This window comes from Rhea pennata, chromosome 16 (assembly GCF_028389875.1).
Source record: "Rhea pennata isolate bPtePen1 chromosome 16, bPtePen1.pri, whole genome shotgun sequence".
Taxonomy (NCBI): Eukaryota; Metazoa; Chordata; class Aves; order Rheiformes; family Rheidae; genus Rhea; species Rhea pennata.
Window position 1 is genome coordinate 1,587,719 of NC_084678.1, and position 18,666 is coordinate 1,606,384.

Below are 18,666 nucleotides of genomic sequence, written 5' to 3' on the forward strand. Positions count from 1 at the left end.
CCACCATTTCAGTCTTCAATAGGAGCAGCCAGGACTTCTTATCTCATTTGTTCACAGCCCGTCACTGGGCATGTGAACTGCAGAATGTTCTTCCCCAAGCGCCGCTCTGGCATCACTTTCTTTCCCTGTGTCATTGCAAACACTCGGAGCAGCACAGGCCCCTGCGGGGCTCCACTCGTGACTCCCCTCCATCATGAAGTCTGGCAGCTGATTCCTAACCTTCGTCGCCTATCTTTCAACCATCTATTCATCCAGATGTCCTGCGAACGGATGTTTCTTTGAGGGCAGGATCTTGCCAAAAGCTTTTTGAAAATTCCACCAGGCCATTCAACTGAATCACCCTTGCCCATGTGCTTGCAAGCTCCTTCCAAGTCCCAATAGATGTGTGCAGCTTGATTTAGTTCTACAAAACCATGCCAAGTCTTCCCCAACGTGTCGTATTTATGTACATGCCTCTTGAATTTTATTTCCTGGAACCATTCAAGAATGTAAGAAATGCCTCTTGGGAGAGACCAACTGTCCATCCACTGCCTCCAGCAGTGACAACAGGAGAGGTTCGTCACACAAAGCACATGGTCATATCCTCCATCCATTTCCTTTCTTATTCCCTCAGAATCTATACCTGTATCATGGATGTTGGAGGGTAATATCCTTGCCTGTTCTCTCCACTATCTATTCCACTGCTGTTGCCCCTAAATTTCTGCAAATTCTTTTTGAATTTGCTGATGCTATTCGCCTCCACAGCCTCCCGGGGCAGTAGCTTCCAGATGTTCACCACCCACTGTAAAACAAATAGAAGTACTTTCTTTTGGCTGATTTAAGCCAATCTCCTATAAGTTTCAAGTCCTCTTAGTTCTGGTAGTGTAAGGCTTGGTGAATAACATTCAACTTAATCAGTGCCTTTGTGATTTTGTATACATTGATCATATCAACCCCCAGCCTTCTTCTGTCCAACCTGAGGAGTCCCAAACATTTTAGTCTCTCTTCACAAAGCAGCTGCACCAGCCTTTAATCATTTTAATTACCTTTTTCTGTACTCTCTCCTACCCCTCTATGTCCTACTCAAGATGAAGAAGTGAGAAGCATATGCAGTCCCCAAGAGGTGGATACACCACAGTTTTAGACAAGGTAAAAATTATGTCCTCTGCTTTGTTATTATTACCCTTCCTCATGTTGGTCAGTATTTCACTGGCTTTTTTTGGCTGCCATTGCATATTCATCTGCTAACTTCATAGAACTGCCAGCAATGATTCCAAGATCCTTCCAGAGCAGTAACTGCCAGTTCTGAGTAAGGCATCATACAGGCCTGGGATGGACCATTTATCCCTACAGTTACTCCATGTCTACCTAGGCTGACATTCATCCACCACCTATTTGTCTACTCAGTTCTGTGAGGTCCTTCTGGAGTTCTTCACTTTCAGTAAGGTATTTGACTACCTGAAGGATTTTAGGACCATCTGCAAACTTCGAGATTTTGCTGCACATCCCCTGTGCCTTAAGTCACTGATGGGAAAGACAGCCAGTCCCAGCACCGATCTCTCAGGCCTCACTGCCAACTTTTATCCATGCTAAAAAAAACGACCAATAAGCTCTGCTTTTTGCATCCTATGCTTTAACTAGCTCTCAGTCTATAAGAGGACTGTTTCTCCAGTCCCATGGAAATCAAATTGCTTTATAGTGGAGAACTTCATTAAAGGCTGTTGAAAGTCCAAATATGTTACATCCACTGGTCTCTTTATCCATGTGGAGCAGGTCTGTGAGGCAGAGCTGGGCTTTACAGTAGCCCTGCTGGCCCTTTACTAACAGGCTGTATTTGTCCATGTCTTCAGTGATCTTCTTTCTTACAGATCCTACCACCACCACCACCTCAGGGCATGGAGGTCAGACCCACTGGTCTGTGGTTCCCAGCATCCTCTCTGCAGCCCTTTTCTAACACTGTGCCTGGCACAGATACTGGGACACCTGATGTCTAGCTCCCAGTTTTCCTCAAGGTCCTCCACCTCTTTTAAACACTGCCATCACATTGGCCATCTGCAATTTTTCTGAAATAAAGCTTTAAGCAACAGGATGCACAAAGTAGCTCAATAATTTCAGATTTAAAATCCTTATAGCACTTGAGGATCTGTTCCTAACAATCTCTTACCAGTTCCCCTGTTTGCTCTAGAACTATTACTGTTGATATTCAAGGTGAGACAGCTTCTCAAACAGCTCTTTTGCAGAGACCTTCTGGTGTGGGAAGTTCCAAAGCTCCTCCATAGGAGTCAAGAAGCTAAAAAAAAAATGTATTAAGATTTTCTGTAACAGCCTTATCTTTGATTTCCTCTCGCACTCTGGTCTCTTTTGCTGCAGTCTCTCCAAAAGGTTTCTGCTGCATTTGAAAGTGATTCATGTTTGGTAAATTCATTCTTCCAAAGTCATATTTTTGCCTTATTTTGGTTTTACAAGTAATCTGCTGGAATGAATATCTTTTTTGTCTTCTTGTATGGATACAGCTTCACCTTTCTGACAGGCATCCTTCCTTTCCCTGTCAGTTTACTTTTGTTTTCTCACCATCTTTGAAGATTAAAAAAGAAAAAAAAAAGTAAGTTTATCTTTTCTTAGTGGAGGTATCTACTCATTCTGAGCTGCCAGTGTCATTACCAAAAAACTTCCATATTGCCTACAAGCCTTTCAGCTTCTCCTTAGCAGAGGGACAGTCTTACAAGACAAACATCACGGCTTTTCTTTAAAGGTTAAAACAACAGAAGATCCTTTTTAGAAGACTCAGACGTAAAGGCCAGCTCTGTCATAGGGCAGGCATAAGTGTCATGAATTTTATTAAAGCCGCCAGTCATAAAGACCCTGCCATATCCACAGGCTCTGAGCTATCATGACTTTTCTTGGATGCAGATGTACTGCAGTGACTGGAAAAAGGAAACCGCAAATTTTGTCCCCTACATTAATCTGATGAACTGGAGTCAGCTCACTGGAGAAGGTACAATGAGAATGGGGAGCAAGGAAGCTTGACCTCTTAGTGCAGGCATTCCCCAGAGCCAGCAGGAGGTCCCTCCCCACCTATAACTGCACCAGCCAGGAAAGTTGCTTAAACTAGTTTTCAACAGTTACTACATATTCCCAGATCTGGATGCCCAAACTGAGATGTGTGCAGCTGGATACACATTATGTGACCAAAATACCACCTGAGGCACCCAGGTTAGAGGCAGAGTGGCCCAGGTTCCCTCCATAGGTGCTGGAGGAAGGCAGAAACTACACTGAAGGACAACCAAGGTCTCTGGAGAGCAGTGCCCTGTGGCAGTGTCTCCCTTCCTGGGAGGAGACCAGGCCCAGACCTTCGTTCTTGTGCATTCAGCACTGCTGAGTATACAGAGCCACCACCAAGGTCAAGGCCCACACAAGGCCCTCCTGCCAAGGTCCCGCAGGAGATAAGACACAGGGCCCAGTCACTGAGAGACTGCAAAACCACTTTACTCAGTGACAGGTTTGAATTCAAAAAAACACCAATCAGTTTTTGCCTGAAGCATAACAAAAACTAGGATTTGCATCTCCCAGCTGTTCATTACTCGTCTTAATATGTTCTGTCATAGCTGGTTTAGCAGGTGTGAAGTTAAGAGAGATGAAGTCTAATATCCATCCTCATCTTCAGCCACACAGAAAAGCTCTACCAAGACAGAGCTGCACCCCTGGAAAAGGCCTCGTAGAACATCCTCCCTAGCAGTACCCAATTTTCACAACCAGCAGCATTCATACATCCCTTTGCCCACAGACCCACGTAAGGTCTGCCCCACAGAAAGCCCATACAACAGCAGCAGCTCCACTCAGGGTGTTCTTTCACATGGACAGGTGGACCAATCCATGCTCTTGTACTGGCACAACTCACCATGATAAAACCTCTGGATGCTCACAGAAGTCATTTGCCTTTCCCAGGGAAAACAGCTCCACCATGCACCCGTGGGGAGGGTTCAGAGCTTTAGCCCTATAGGCAAAGCAGCACAACTTCCTACTGCAGATAACAGCACCAGAGCCACACTGACAATTTCGGGGGGGGATTCAGTTAATTCATGTAAAATCTCTAAGTGCATCAAATCCTCTCTGCAGCCCACAGAAACTGCAGATTCCAACCCAGGTCCAACTGGGATGCAGAGGGCAAGAAAGCAGCATTGCTGGTAGCCTCATTAAAAGCTTTGCTGCACCACGATCATCCCCACATATTCACTTGCAGGAAGAGCTATGACTGCCAACACATCGGTTCAGAGAAGAGGTTTGAATGGGTTAACTAATTAAATGCGTGGCCTTCCCTGTCCCCACCAAAGGACAGACAGTGTGCCATTTCTGGAGGTCTGAATCCTTCTTTGAGCAGGCACTGCATATGCTAAAGAGACTGAAGGACAGAAGTAACTTAGTCGATGAGGTCAGCTGCAGGGGCTACTTCATTTCAGCGCCCACAGTACAAGATGTACATGGTATCAAGAGACACTCTCAAATAGGAAACTATACTCTTTCTCAAAGAACCTCCAGTGCAGGAGGAAACCCAAAATTACATCCCAGAACAGAGCTCACTGTCCAGATCTTCCACACCAGGCAGGCGCAAATGTTTCAATCACTGAATATTGCCCTATTTTAAGTTTTGATTTGAACTATGACTCTTTCATGAGCTATTTGGTAATCATCAAAATCTCAACCTTTTTTAGCCTGCAGTCTTTGCTCTATGTTTTAGAGACCACAGGGACAGGGAGAGAAAGTAACTGAAGATAAAGTTTCTTCTCTAAGTCCATAGCAAGCACGCCTTGCACCAAACACCAGGGTTACAGAAAAACTGTTGCAATGGAAATTGCTTTTCCTCCCCCACATACAAACAGTTCATGCAGCTCAACAGAAGCTTCCCTTATCCAAAAGGAGACAAAAGAGAGTGATTTCATCCATCCAAGACCAAATAAAGTTTAACCACACAAGCACAGCAGAGGGATTTCTCAGGTTCTCGTGCTAAGCCATTACATGCAACGCCAGGTGGCTGACACTGGTGGGATATTGTACACTCACACCCCTAGAGGCCCCCTTGCAGGGGGGCACATTGAAGAGCTATGAGCTGGAGAGAATGAAGTTTCCCAGACAGAACAGGAAAAAGCACATCATTGCTAGCCCCATCACACACACTGCTCCCCCAAGCAACTCCTGCAGCTCTCTGCGTCACAAACCTCTCTCCCTTCTCCAAACCGATCTAATGTTGGGCCTCAGGAGAGCAGATGGCAGATCTGGCAGATTGCTTCGCTCATGCTGAAGGAGATATAGCAGGAACTGTTTCAACAAGAGCAACATGAACAAGTGACCCTACCTCCCATCCGTGTGGTTCCTTGTTGTTCCCAAGGAAGATGGCAGCAGTGGCAGTCCTCCTGCTTTTGCAGCCAGGGAAGAGGTGGATCTGCCAGATTCAGCAAAGTTGGGATCCTGCCCCTTCCCTTGCAGCTCAAGACATTCAAGAAGCTTCTGGGAAAGAAGGTAGGGAAAAGACAGAGGAGAAAAGAGTCCCTTATCTCCTCCCACAGTACTTTCAAACCACTCCTCCTCTACCTGAGCCACTTTACTCCTTAAAATCTCATCGATTCACTGACGGGGGTGGCACAGCTCTCCCATAGATCCTTCCCCATGTGAGAGGTCACTGTTCCTTTCATCTGGTTTACCCTGCTGCCACCACCAAAGGGAGTTTCCACAGCAGCTCTCCTCCAACCTCCCTCTCTGGCAATGGGATTTTGGCATTTAAAGTCAAAGTCCCTACAAGGGACCCAAGATCACCTGTACAGTACTCTGACTGAAGTTGATCTGATGGGCCACAGGGAAAAGGAATCGGATGGTAACTTTCTGGCACCAGCACATGCAGCCATTCATGGGAGAGCTCTTATTCAGCACTAATTTTTAACAGCAGCTTTAATACCTTCTCTAATGAAACTACCCAGGTATATGGCCAATCCTATTCATATCTATGAAATCTGTTCTCAAGGCCACCTTTCCTTGAGAAGATTAGAGAAACAGCAACTGCATAACAAAAAGAACTACATCTCTGCAAGACCCCTAAAAGAGCAAACCTGAAAGCCACATAAGAGTTCTTCAAAAAAGAATGTATCTTGTCCAACAGCCCTAAATTCAATGTTTTTTAGACACACACTACACTGATAATTGCAGCAACAACACATATTGTATGTTACAGCCCAACACACAGATGAGTCACATGTAAGAGCTCCTATGCAGCAGTTTGCATTTTGCCCCTGGCAGGCTGCTGGCAGCAGCAATGCTGACAGCTACATATCTACTGCCCATGTCCTTTTCCCCAATGCAGTGGTTTGAACAGGTGTGAGCAGGAAGGGTGGTATTTCAGGAGAAACCAGAGCACATCCCCCAACTCACTACTGCTGGAAAGGGGGTGGAGGTCCCCTCTGCTTTCTCCCCTGACTCTTTCCAAATGGTGTGTCCCAGCAGTAATCGCACAAGACGCTGGTATGCTTCAAATCCTGTGCTGAGTTAATTCAGCTTGCTAACTAAAAAAAGCAACCGGTTTTCCGCTGGTTTAGTAAACTGAATCATTTTGGTGAAGGGTCCCATAAAAGCCAGAGCCAGAACAAAAGTGCATAACGTCATCCTGCATCACTATCTTTCTCATCCTTGTAATCAGGATGGGAGACCATTTCTAGGATGTTACATGTCCTGGACAGCACAGCGTGACTAAGCTAGATGTTGAACTAACTTCAAAAGTCTGGGCAGTGACCTGCTTTTCCAGTGCAAAGCATGGATACGGGTTTTGTTCCATCTTTCAAACTCTTTCTCAAGAGCCTGATGTGTTACAGTACATAGCACTGTTCATTAAAGCTGCTCTAGAGCAAGCGGCTGCATGCTAGGTCACCCTAAATCTCCCCACTAGCTGAAATACAGGATGTCCCACTGTTACTTTCCAAGAGCATTTTGAAGATGCCTGAAGTGAAAAGACCAACACTCCTGCAGTATCCAGAGCCAGAGCCAGGCTCTGTTCTGAAAAAGAGACTAAAAGTGATTCTCTGGCTTGGAGAAATGACAGCGTTCTTCTTGGTTCCCAGTTCTCCCACGCTACTGTTTTTCCATACCACTGGGAACAATAAGGCCCAGGCCAGCACACCAGCCAAATGAACACAGACTAGAAAGTAAATAAAGACTTTTTAAGTCCCTGTGCAGATATATGGGCTATCCTTTAATTTCACTTCATCCAGTAATGTTGACAAAGGGGGAGACTTTTGAAAAACATTCCTCAATATGCGAAAGCCTCTATTTAAATATGGCAATGCCAGCTTAGTCTGTTCCGAGATTCACTGGCAAAAGCAACTGGTGTGTCTCTTGGTTTAGAAAGCATCTTTTACAAAAGGCATGTACAATTAAAACCATTCTGGTATTGTCATTCCAAAAAAAAAAAGAGATTTCTACTTTAGACTAGCAGAAGTTTTCAGTCTCCAGAACATTATATCCGGCTTTTAGACTTATTTTGAATTATAGTTTTTAGTGAATTTAGGCCCAGTTGATAGAATATCCTATAACTGGATTTGGTAGGCATGTCTTTGGTAACTTCTGAATCTACAGTATAGAAAGGAATGAAGAGGTCTTGTTTTTCACCCTCATGTTTTCAGTGATTTTAAAACCAGTTTCAAGGAAATTAAAGTACTTTTATTTCACTGAAAAGCTTTCTAATGAGTTTCCAGGCTGAACTGGTAACTCTCCTGCCATTTGTACTCTAATGCAGGACTAAAAGTGAGAGCCCAGGTGAAGCGATAGCAGAGCACAGAGCAAGGTACAGATTGCAGCTCAGATTTCAATGCTGCTTCCTTCAGAGTCATTTTACTACACCAGCTAAACACAAATCAATCATACTGCAGCAAGACTATCCATTATGGTAAGGCGGTATAAATTGCTAAGAAAAAAGTAGCTAGGAAGCAGAGAAAAGCTAGACAGCACGACTGGTAGCCAGACGGATACCAGATTAGCAATCAAGATATTTGTAGCTATCAAAGGACTACCAAAGAACTACAACATAAATAAGGCAGCGACAGTCATCCAACCATAAGAGGTCCAAATATGGCACTTTCTGTTCTATGACAAACCAAACATATGTTTAAACTAACAGCTGGAATTTAGTCACTGTTTAAATGCAGATAAGAGAGATTCAGAGCTTGGATTATGAGGTGCAACTTCCTGCCAGTGAGATCCAGCCGTGGCTTACTCGAACTCCTGAAACACGGCCACTCTGCACCAAGAAGACACAGCAGGGCAAACCCAGGGCTGGAAAGGCTGAGTGGCTGGGCAAGGCTACGGGAGCATATTAGGATGGGTTAGAAACCCTGGGCATGCAGTGGTAGCAGCAAACCACTATCAGGACCTGTTGGCTGGAGCAGGTCGAGGTCCTTGCAATACAGAAAGAGAGGTGGCTGTTCCACGAAGGCCCAGTGGTATCAGATGCAACAAAAGGCTGCAGCCAACAGCCAAAACGCTGTTTGAACACAGCTTCTGCAGGGGAATATGCACAAAAAGGGCATCTTTCTAGGTAACACCACATAGTATGGCTCATCCATTTCACTCCCTGGGTCTCTGTTTAGTTATTCGTGTATCAAAGTCTCCCATTACAACTTTTTTCTTTGACTTCACCTTGTTACTGAAAATATGTTAAGACAATTCAGCCATCTCTTAAACTGAGCCCAGTTCTGGCTAGTGCTGCACATGGCAAGCTGCATGCAACACCTTGCAGCGCCTCTGAGTCAAAAAGAAATAAAAAACAATTCAGCTGGACTTCACATGATTAAAGGGGATGTGTTGGGCTTGTTCCCAACTCAGACAGCACTGCATAGGGCTTCTCTTGGTATCACTGATGATGGAGACAGTAAACCTCTGTCATTTTTCTGGAAAGAAAGAAAAAGGCCCCCCAAAGAAAAAGCAATCACAAAACAAACAAACAAAAAACCAACTAAAAGTAGAAAAACAGATTTACAGAATAAAGAAGTTGCCCCCTGCTACAGAGCAACTGGCCCAGGATCACCAGTTCAAAAGGTCTACGAGTGGACAGGAGCCTTGAAGGAAGCACTACACTCCATTGACTCTTTCTTGCTCCTGAAATGGGTTTCCAGGCAGTAAGTGTAGCAAAGTTGTTTGCATAGGTAGGAAACAGCCCCATCTGCCAAAGCAAAGTGCCTTATGGCAGTGTCCCACATCTGCCAAGTTACACACAGAAATGAGCCTAGTACATAGGGTTTTTCTTTTTTTTTTTCCCTCACTTGTTTGCTTTTGGTATATCATAAACTCCGTGGCGAAGGAAAAGGTCAGTGTAGAGGGGCCCAGGACTGCTCAGCTCTGAGCTGAAACAGAAACATAGAGCAAGTCTGGGGAGCACAAGGTACTCACTGTCATGTTCATTTTGTCTCCTATCAGTCTACTTTCCATATGTGGAAAGCAAAGCACAGTGAAAACTCAAGTCAGACAGCTAGGCACGAGGGGAACACGAAAACAATAAGAAAAACACATCCTCTACAGCAAAGCAGTGTTTCATTCGCCTAAGGTAGGTGACAAAGACGCCAATGAATTATTTTATTTAGATTTCTCTAGTTTAGATGTTCCCCAGTGCTCTGCATGCAAGAGGAATTGCATGCAAGATCCTACGCCCAACAGGAAGAAAGAGCCTGAAAAACACCTTAGAATCTCTAGCACTTCGATTTTCCAGCTCGTTGTTTTTTTTCGGGACAAATTCTCAAAAGTTGGGAATGTCAAAGACTGAGAAGCTGCTACAGAGTAGCACGTATGAACAGTGAATGAAAAGAACATTAAATGCCCTCCTCTTCCCCTGAAGCACTGTGCTATGGAAGGCCAGATACAGGCGAGCTTGTGCAGTAGCTCCAGGAGCCATGCACAACCTTCTCATTTGGGATCAGGAAACACTCTTGGTCTCCCATGCTTCACCACAAAAGATCCACATCTTCAGCACCCTCATTATAAGCTTCTCAGAACTCTTCTGGCTCTGTGTAATGCATACCCAAAATGTGGGTATGCACAACACAAAGAAAAAAGCTTGGGAGAGTACCTGGGGGATCTCAGGATGTGTTTTACACCAGCTACATTGGAAATTGCTGGTCAATATTCAATTGGAAACATAACAATTCTGTTATTCCTTAAATCAGTAACCTCAGACACTTGGAATAGTAATTAGGATGAGACAATATATTCCAAAGAGTGGTATTTTCCCATTCTCCCATGAGGGAAAGACCGATTGCAGGAAAGAGATCAAGTGCAAAACAATTTAATTCTTGAACCACAGTGTCTAGTGCCAGATGCAACGCCCAGATGGACCTCATATCTGCTGTTTTAGTTAATCCATTCCTACCACTCAAAAATTAACTGTTTTAAGAAGCTTCCCAAAGCAGAAGACTACTCTTCCCCACGACATATATAAAAATGATCAGAAAAATTACTTTAGTGAATATTCATGACTGAACTACTAAAAAGTACAAGAAATTGCTGGAACAGTAAAGCCTTTTTTCTTACAGGTGGACTGCTTTTCTGCTCATCCCAACAAGAAGAGAAATTAAACCCAGTATCAAATACACAAGTAATAGCAGTGGAGCTCAGAAACCCTCTATGAATCCAGCTAAAACCGGATCCCAATATTTGCTCTGGAATTTATTTTTATTACAAATAAAAGGTACTTTGCTAACTATTCAGATCTGCCTGGAGGGCTTTTTAAAGAAACATGAACACATGCATGTCACAACAAGGCTCAAGTAATTGTGTTTTACCTGGGAAGGACTGATGGAGCCTAAATGGAACATTTTGAATTCTGACGTATTTACTTCATGAAAGCTTGTAAATATCTCCTCCTAATTGCATCATCATCCAAGAAAGCCTTTTGGGTAGTACAACAGGAATGGAAGCCCTGGGAAAGGAGAGCACAGAGAAGGAGCAAACAACACTTCTTTCCTTTGAACTTCTGACTAGTTTCCATCAGAAGAGTCTGGTGTGTCTGACAGTGCTTGCTCAAGGACTAGGCTTTATCTGCATACAGAGTCAAATGCTACAACTAAAGATAAGGTGTCACCTCAGCATCTAGTTCCAGGTCATGCTGGTCCTGCTAATAAGACCAATTTAAAAAACATACAGAAGTCTTGGCAGAAAAGATGACCACCTTACCCTCCATAGCGTGTCACCACTTCTCTGCCAAAAGTTACTGCCTCCTCAACTTGGCAGTAGAATTGCTGAAGCAAAAATACACTCCCAGTTTCACCTAAAGTCAGCTGGCCTCCCACCCTTAAGCCTTTTCACCCAGAAGAATTGCATCGGCACTCTCGCCAGTCACTCCCAGACTAGACAGAGCAGTGACGACCTGCAGAATTGAGCAGCAGAGGGTCAGACTGCTGATAACCTCTTACACCTGCACTTACCTCTGCCTGCATCTGTACTCTGAGAAAGATGGATGGACACCTTTGCTTGTCTAGCTTGTTTGAAGTGCACTGAGTTGCAAGACTGCTCATGTAGGAAGAGGCTCAACTAGCAGACACAAGAGCTGGATAAGCTGGGAGCAGAAGCACATCCTGCGTTCACAGCTAGCTACAGAAAAGGGATCTATTCATGGCCCCATTTAAGCCAGTTAAGAACAAGGTAACCAGACCAGGCACAGGGATCCAATTCAGAGGATCTGCGTTAAACAACAGAGGAAGATTCCTATGTACTATTAGAAGCCAAACACCCCGTCATTGTAAAGCCACAACTGAATTCAGATGTAAGATGTCAGTCAGCAATCCTGGGGCAGGCTGATGAATTGTGGAAGCTTTCACTCATTCTTAAATTAAAGCCTCTGAAAAAATATAAATAAATAAAAAATAAACCAACAACACAGAAGCTAGTATTCAGAAAAAAATGGATTAACTCCCCTGAATTTGCTGTTGGCAACAAACTCATATTTAAAGCATTGAGATTCAATGACAAAATTATGGGCCTTATTTTCAGTATATCATCATTATAAGCAGAAAATAAAGCACGTCAATCCTTTACATTTTGTATTAACCAGAGGAAAAGGGCAACCAGATCACCACTTTTCCCACTGAATGGGTAGGTTCAGTACCATCCCCAGTTAATCCTTCTGCACATCCAGCTACCAGGCTTTCAGCAATGGAAGTCCTTCCTAGGACTTTGGGTACAGGCTACGGAACATCCCTCTGCTTACTTCTCGAGGCTGTTTAATTCAGGAGCCCAAACATGCTAGTAGGATGACAAGTCCAAACTGAAAAGCTTTTTTCACCACAGATAAAATGGCAACCAAGCAGTATCCTTACCAATGCATTTACCTATCAAGAAATATATACGATGTTTCTTTTTGTGACTTCAAATAAATAGTTCATTAACATACAATACTTATTGAGCTGCACTTGCATATAACATTTATTGAGCTAGACTCTTGCAGCAGTTTATACGCTTCTGTAATTACAGAAGCAATTCCACTAAAGCTAGTTCAGATCTTACGAATCCTTCCCAAAGCCCTTTGACAGCGCTGCTGTTTCTTTCACCATTGCTCTATGAGGAAAAAGCCATTCCTCTGTACACAAAACTTTACAGAATTGGGACAACTGTCTACTATGGCAAACAAGTAAAGCCAGCACCCTAGGAACATCAGGATTGATCCAAAAAATGCCTTAAAGCTCAGCCACACATACACTGAACAGTGCAAGATTTTCTTACCCATTGAACTAACAGTTCATTACAGGAGACTCTATTTTTTTCATCTTTGTACCATAGCACATTACATTTTTTTGGAGATCCGATATATAAGTTGAATGGGATGTACTTGCCTCTCACGCCCCGCAAGTATGACAGTCCTAAGGAAAAACGGATTCTTCTTGTCTTTTTGGCGCATTATATGTGCAAGTCTTATGCAAGGCTTTGAGCTGCAGACCCAACAACTGTCAGGCTGAAAGCAGCCTTTTGTATAACAAGGATGACCAGAAAACTCTGCCACTTACAAGAAGTATCAGGCCAACATTCTTAGATTTTCCTGCAGCTTATGTGCTTACGATTCAGGCCAACACATCTGTTTCAGTTAAATAAACCTGTTGTGAACGCAGAACGTGAACTATCTAACCAAAAACCTGGCTTAAAAATCCACATTCTTATAATCCACTGTGATCTCAGCATCACTTCAGATAGCCTAGATCCAACCGATAGGCAAGAGCCGTTTCATCAACTCAGCAAATAACGAACACAGAAAAACACCAAAAAGACCGTCAGTCTTTTACACCAGTCTAGCAAGGGAAAATTCAGCACAAGAAGCTTTGTACTGCTTCTGGCTGCCCTAGCTAGGAGAAGGACAGCCCAAAATCTAAGCTGCTTTATCAGTTCATCCAGTTTATCCCTTGAAGCGAACAACCTGCAACCTTGAACTCTGAGCAGCGAATGTCCTTTGCCGTCACCAACACGGAGGCGACAACAACAGCTACAAGTTGCTGTTGCTGGCAGACTTCAGAGCTTGTACTAACCATTTCGCTCTGGATAAACTTGGGTATTCTACATCCACTCTCAAAAGGATTGGATATTCCTTCCCAAGATAAGCTGTGATTTGCAGACTAACTCAAATTGCATTCTGCTGGGAGAGATGCAGGAAAAAGAAAACCCACAGAATTAAGAGAAACAACTAACGACTACTGCAGCCACAACTAACAACTATTCCAACCACCTTGCCCCATCGCAGAGGCGCCAGGCAGGACGCCAGTGCAGCTCTCCCTTCTCTCTCCCAGACAAAGACAACGTGAGAAGGCAGGTGAAATCTTGTGCCTCTGGGGAGAGCCGTGCTCACAAGAATGTGAAACTGCTCGAAGCTTTTCATGCATGGAGGAAAGAAAAAAAAAGGCAAAACAACGCAGAGGCAACTGGCATCAGCTGCCTGGAAGACGGTGTTTTTGCCAGCCTCTGTACCTTCCTCCCAGTGGAATAGCTTTATTCAGCTACTGCTGGCCAATAGACTGAACTGCACAGTGATCAGAAGGAAATCTTTCTGAATGGAGTTATTCAAGGGAGCCATGAAGTCTCCCTGTGGTTGTCGGCAGCCTGACGCGCTCTGGGGAGCTGGCCTGGCTACCTGGACGGTCGTCAGCAGGTGACCCTCCACTGTGCACTGGGTTAGCAAGGAGCTAACCCGCTCCAGGCATTCCTGGGTTTGATGGGGAAACTGGTGTTTTAGAACTGTTCTTTCTAAGAGCCGTAAAACCACCTACAAGTGCAAAACGCCCCATCCGCCCAAGAGCTGCTGCAAGCCAGGCACAGCCCGGTCTGAAACAGCCGCAGCGGGGAAGGACGGCTCTGGTTCAGCGCTTGACGTTAGAGACGGACACCTGTAAGAACGCGTGGGACAGGCTGCAGAAAGTCACTCGGGAAGGAGATGCTTCTCGCTTCTGCTTTACCCTCCAAACGCCGTAAGGACCAGGGCCGGTTTGGCGGGGGCAAGCACGCAGCCTCCGCACAGCCTGCCGCCGTCCGAGCCCTCCGCGCTCCGAGGCAGGGCGCAGCCCGGCCCGCCTGCCCCGGCAGGCTTCTCTCAGGGACGAGTTCAGCCTCGACGGGGAGCCGAAGGGACAGGGCAGGGCAAAATCCGCCCCTTTTGCCCACAAACGAGCAGCCAAACTCGACTCCCGCCCAGCTCGCCTGCGGCCGCCGCGGGCCGCCGGCGCTCGGCCGGGCCCGCTCCGAGCGCCGCGCTGCCGCCACCTGAGCGCGCCGCCGCCGCCGGGGGTCCTGCGCCGCCGCGGCCCGAGCAGGCGGCGAGGGCCGCGCCTCGCCCGCCGCCCGCCTCAACAGGTGCGGGGCGGCCGCACTCACCTCTCCGCCATGGCCCGCTCGGCCGCGCCGCCCGGCTCCCTCCCTCCGTCCGCGGCGGCGGGGCAGGATGTGTAACCCGACGCCGCCCCGCCCGGGGGCGGCCCCCAGCGCCGCCGGGACCCCCGGCCGCTCCCCGGGTCCCTCTGCCGGGGGCCGCCCTCCGCGGGCGGCGCGGCGCGGCCCTCGGGGCCCGCGGGCCGCGGGCAGCCCCTGGCGGCGGCTGCGGGCGCTCCGGCCGCCGCCACCTCGGAGTCCCGGGCCGCGCCGGGCCGCGCCGGGCGGAGGCGGAGGCGGGATGCGGCCGGCCTCGGGCTGCCGGTGGGGCCGGCGCAGGAGCCACCTGTGCCTCAGCGCGGCGGCCGGGCCGGGGCGCGTCCGCCCCGGCCCCTGCTCGGGGCAGCGCCGAGCCCCGAGCCTGCGGAGGGCCTCGACCCGCGGCGCTGGCGGCCGACGAGCCGGGAGGCTCCTGTTTGCGATGCCGGGGCTCCCCGAGTGAGGTGCTCCGTCGGGCGTTCGTCCCAGCGGGCCGCCAGGGCACGGACGCTGCGGGGCCTCTGGAGCGGGGCCCGTACCCCGCCGCCAAGGTGCGGCGAAGACCACGGCGTTTCAGCAGAGGCCCTGGCTGGGCAGTCAGCTTGACCGGGAGTTTGCTGGTGCAGGCAGAGAATGAGGTGGCCCTGTCCTCTTCCCACCCCACCTCTCTGTTCGCCCTCTTCTGCATTTGTGGGGCTAGTCTCAGCCTGGGTGCCAGCCTGCAGCTGCCCTCCTGCTTGCACAGGAGCTGGAGGAGGATCCTGTGGGATCGTCTGACAATGGAGATGAAGGAGGTATCAGGCCCTCGGCACTGGGAGAAGGAGCATGAGGAGGAGAAGACTGCATTGTGGCAACAGCCAGTGACGAAAAGGATGACAAGCTGAAAATCGATGGTGATGGCAGCCAGGAAGGACACAGATCGGAGCTCTCCGGGCAGCACCCACCTCTCCCTCTTGCCGGAGGCGTGTGGACGTGGCGGGTGCTGCCCAGCAGCCGGACTCGGAGCCATTAGCAGACGAGGGAGCGGAAGCAGGCCCCCAGCTCTGGCATCACCCTCTTCAACTTTCTCCGGATACCAGTGTGTCCTGGGCTGGGAGGACACAGACAAGGGCATCCCACAACTTGGGGGATCCACGGATGAGGACTGTGGAAATGAAGAGGAGAGGGGAGAAGTGGAGCAGGACCTCGACAAGAAATTTTGGAGGAGCTGGGAGAGGGACCGCAGCCTGGCACGCTGGTGTGGCTGGGACAGGAGGAGGCCAGGCCTATCCTTTTGGTAGCTCTACCAGCTCACAAAGCTCATAGAGCTATGACATAAGTACTTTGGGTCTCAAATGACAGCAACATTTAGCTACAGAGAGGCTAGACAATGCTGTCTTTTCTGAAATTAGTGACCTCATTCTGGTTTTGTTTCAAAAGAAAATTCCACAATGACCAAAATCACCTTTTCCACAAGAGAACAGGAATCAGCTGGTGGAAAGCTGATTCCACTTTCAGATCTGAGATGTGCATTGCCCCAGAAGGGAATTACTGCTTCCCTGTGGTATTTGAATTTGAGAGATACTATACAAAAGCCAATACAATGGCACTGGATCTCCTGTTTGGTATCAATCACTTGACTCTCATAAAGAAGAATTATCCTGGTATACCCCAAGAAACAGAGCTGCAATAGTCCCTTCAAAGCCTTCCACAAACTAGTACAAGAAATATCCTAAGATCTTTATCTTTTGGGGGTTTTTTTTTTCTTTGAAAAGGCTGCTTGGTACTGTTTAAGCTATTTGAGCTACAAGTTAATAGCAATAGTCAACTTGCATGACCCTGCTTGGGAGGAAAATTGTGGTTAATTGCAAGAGTTGTACCGTACGACACAGGTAGTTGGAGGCACCTGAAGGGGGGAGAGACACCCGTAATGTAGATTTTTTACACACCTGCCTTTGGCAGTAAACTAAAACAAGCCTGTGTAATGCTAGAGCATGCACAATAGGTGCACGTTTTCCTTGGATTTGACTCCTGTGTTCTTAAAAGTGATTCTCTAAACAAATACACTGTTCAAAAAAATAAAATGTGTCTGAAACGAGGATAAAACAGTTTGAACAGTTAGGTCTGTTAAGACTGCATGGAGGTTGCAGTTGGTGCTGTTCCCAGATGTAGCCTGAGCTTTTTGCTGGATCACCGGCTGCCCTGGTAAATCATTTGTTCCCTGCAATCTCTGTGCTCCCGCATGGCCCTCCCTAGAGTGCGCTGAGCAGACAGGGCATTGATTCGAAATAAGCAGCTGCCCAGAATGGTGCAAAGTACTTCAACAGCTCTTCCTTTCTGACATTTCTTTTTCTGACCTCCTAAAAGAGTAGCGATGGTAAGTGGACCTTAGGCAAGTGGACCTTGAATCAGTGTGGAGTGCTGAGAGATGTTGTTGTCTTTGCTTTGCTGTGGCATTGAGCTAGATGCAGAGCTGTCCCTGCAAAGTTCCTTCCAGGGCTCTCAGGACATGCAGTGAGGATAACAAGCCTGGATCTCCAATGTAAGACTCTCACTGTCTAAGTTTGCCAAGACTCTCTCTTTTTTTCCCTAGAAATTTTGCCTGGGAAGATTTTGAGGACTTTCTATGTTTATTTGTTTCAGGAATAAAAATCAGTCTGGTCAAGTCTGTGCAGAAATACCAAGGAGATGTCCCCTGCATCTGCACAGATCAACTGTTAGTGTACGAACAGCAAGTCTAATGCCTTAGGAAAAGGTAGAGCCTTGCTCCAGTCGATCATGAAAGACTTCAGCCAGCATGAATACTCCAAATAAACAAGCTATGTACTAAAGGTCAGCCCTGCCAGATCAGCTCATGCTTCTGCCAGCCACCGAGTTGGAAAGTGTCACTTGGCACAGTGGTACAGCAGGTCTCAGGAGTGCCGTACTTGTTATCTAAATGCTTATTGAAATGTGGCAGTGTTCATACCTAAGTCATACAAGGGTCCTGTTATTCCAGAAAAGGAACAACCCCAGGAGTAAGCAAATCTTTGTGGTGGAGCTGTCCAGAATTCCTCAGATCCTCTAATTAGGAGTGCTAGACTTGGCAGATACTTGGTGGATTTTGCCACTAGCAGAGTGATTTTTGGCCTGTATCACACAACACTGCAAACTTCTGATAGAGTCAGAAATGAGTCTGTTCATCTTATTAATCATGTTGTACCGCGGGTGAATCAGCTGGCAAGGGTTTCTGAACAGACTGATAGAGCACTTGGTGTGCTCTCTAGCAGACGGTGTTTTGGCACTACTAAATAACTTTGGAGTAATTTAATCTGAAGACATTCATGTGAAGTCCCACTGCACTTTTAAATAACAAATAGAGAGACAGTGAGATCATGGCAACTCTGCTTGCTGGCTGGGCGTGCAGCTGCACTGTGCTTGCCCGGCAGGCTGCTGTGCAGCAGAGGCCAGCGGGGAAGGAGAGCCTCTGTGGGGGGCCAGGAAGGCTCCGAGCAGTGTGGGGAGGGGATGCTGTCCTGCGGCACTGGCAGGAGAGGGTAAGCCCTCTAAGCAGGTAAGGGCTGAGTTCTGCAGGGTTACAAAACTCAAGGAATGGGACATAAACTAGGAGAGCAGAAAAGGCAGACTTAAACCAGGTCTGCACTAGAAACAAAAGATTGCTGGTGTAGCTCTAAAATGTAGTTAAACTGGCAGCTCTCCTTGTATGGATACAGATCTTATGGGCCTTTGCCAATAAAGGCTATACCTGTTTTCAGCAAGAAACAGTAATACTGGAAAAATGCTCATAGCAGCCTCTATTTA

The 18,666-nt window shown here is 47.0% G+C and overlaps 1 protein-coding gene across 2 annotated transcripts in view; it reads right to left on the bottom strand.

The window, feature by feature from the left end:
- The window catches only part of LOC134147650 (rho GTPase-activating protein 39-like), a 67,516-nt gene extending 52,606 nt beyond the window's left edge, over window positions 1-14,910 (bottom strand). For both annotated transcript variants that reach the window (XM_062589014.1, XM_062589013.1), the window contains exon 1: window positions 14,854-14,910. In XM_062589014.1, the coding sequence (XP_062444998.1) occupies window positions 14,854-14,864 (11 nt within the window). In that variant the 5' untranslated portion in view covers window positions 14,865-14,910. The remainder of the gene's footprint in view (window positions 1-14,853) is intronic.
- Between the last annotated feature and the right edge of the window lie 3,756 nt (window positions 14,911-18,666).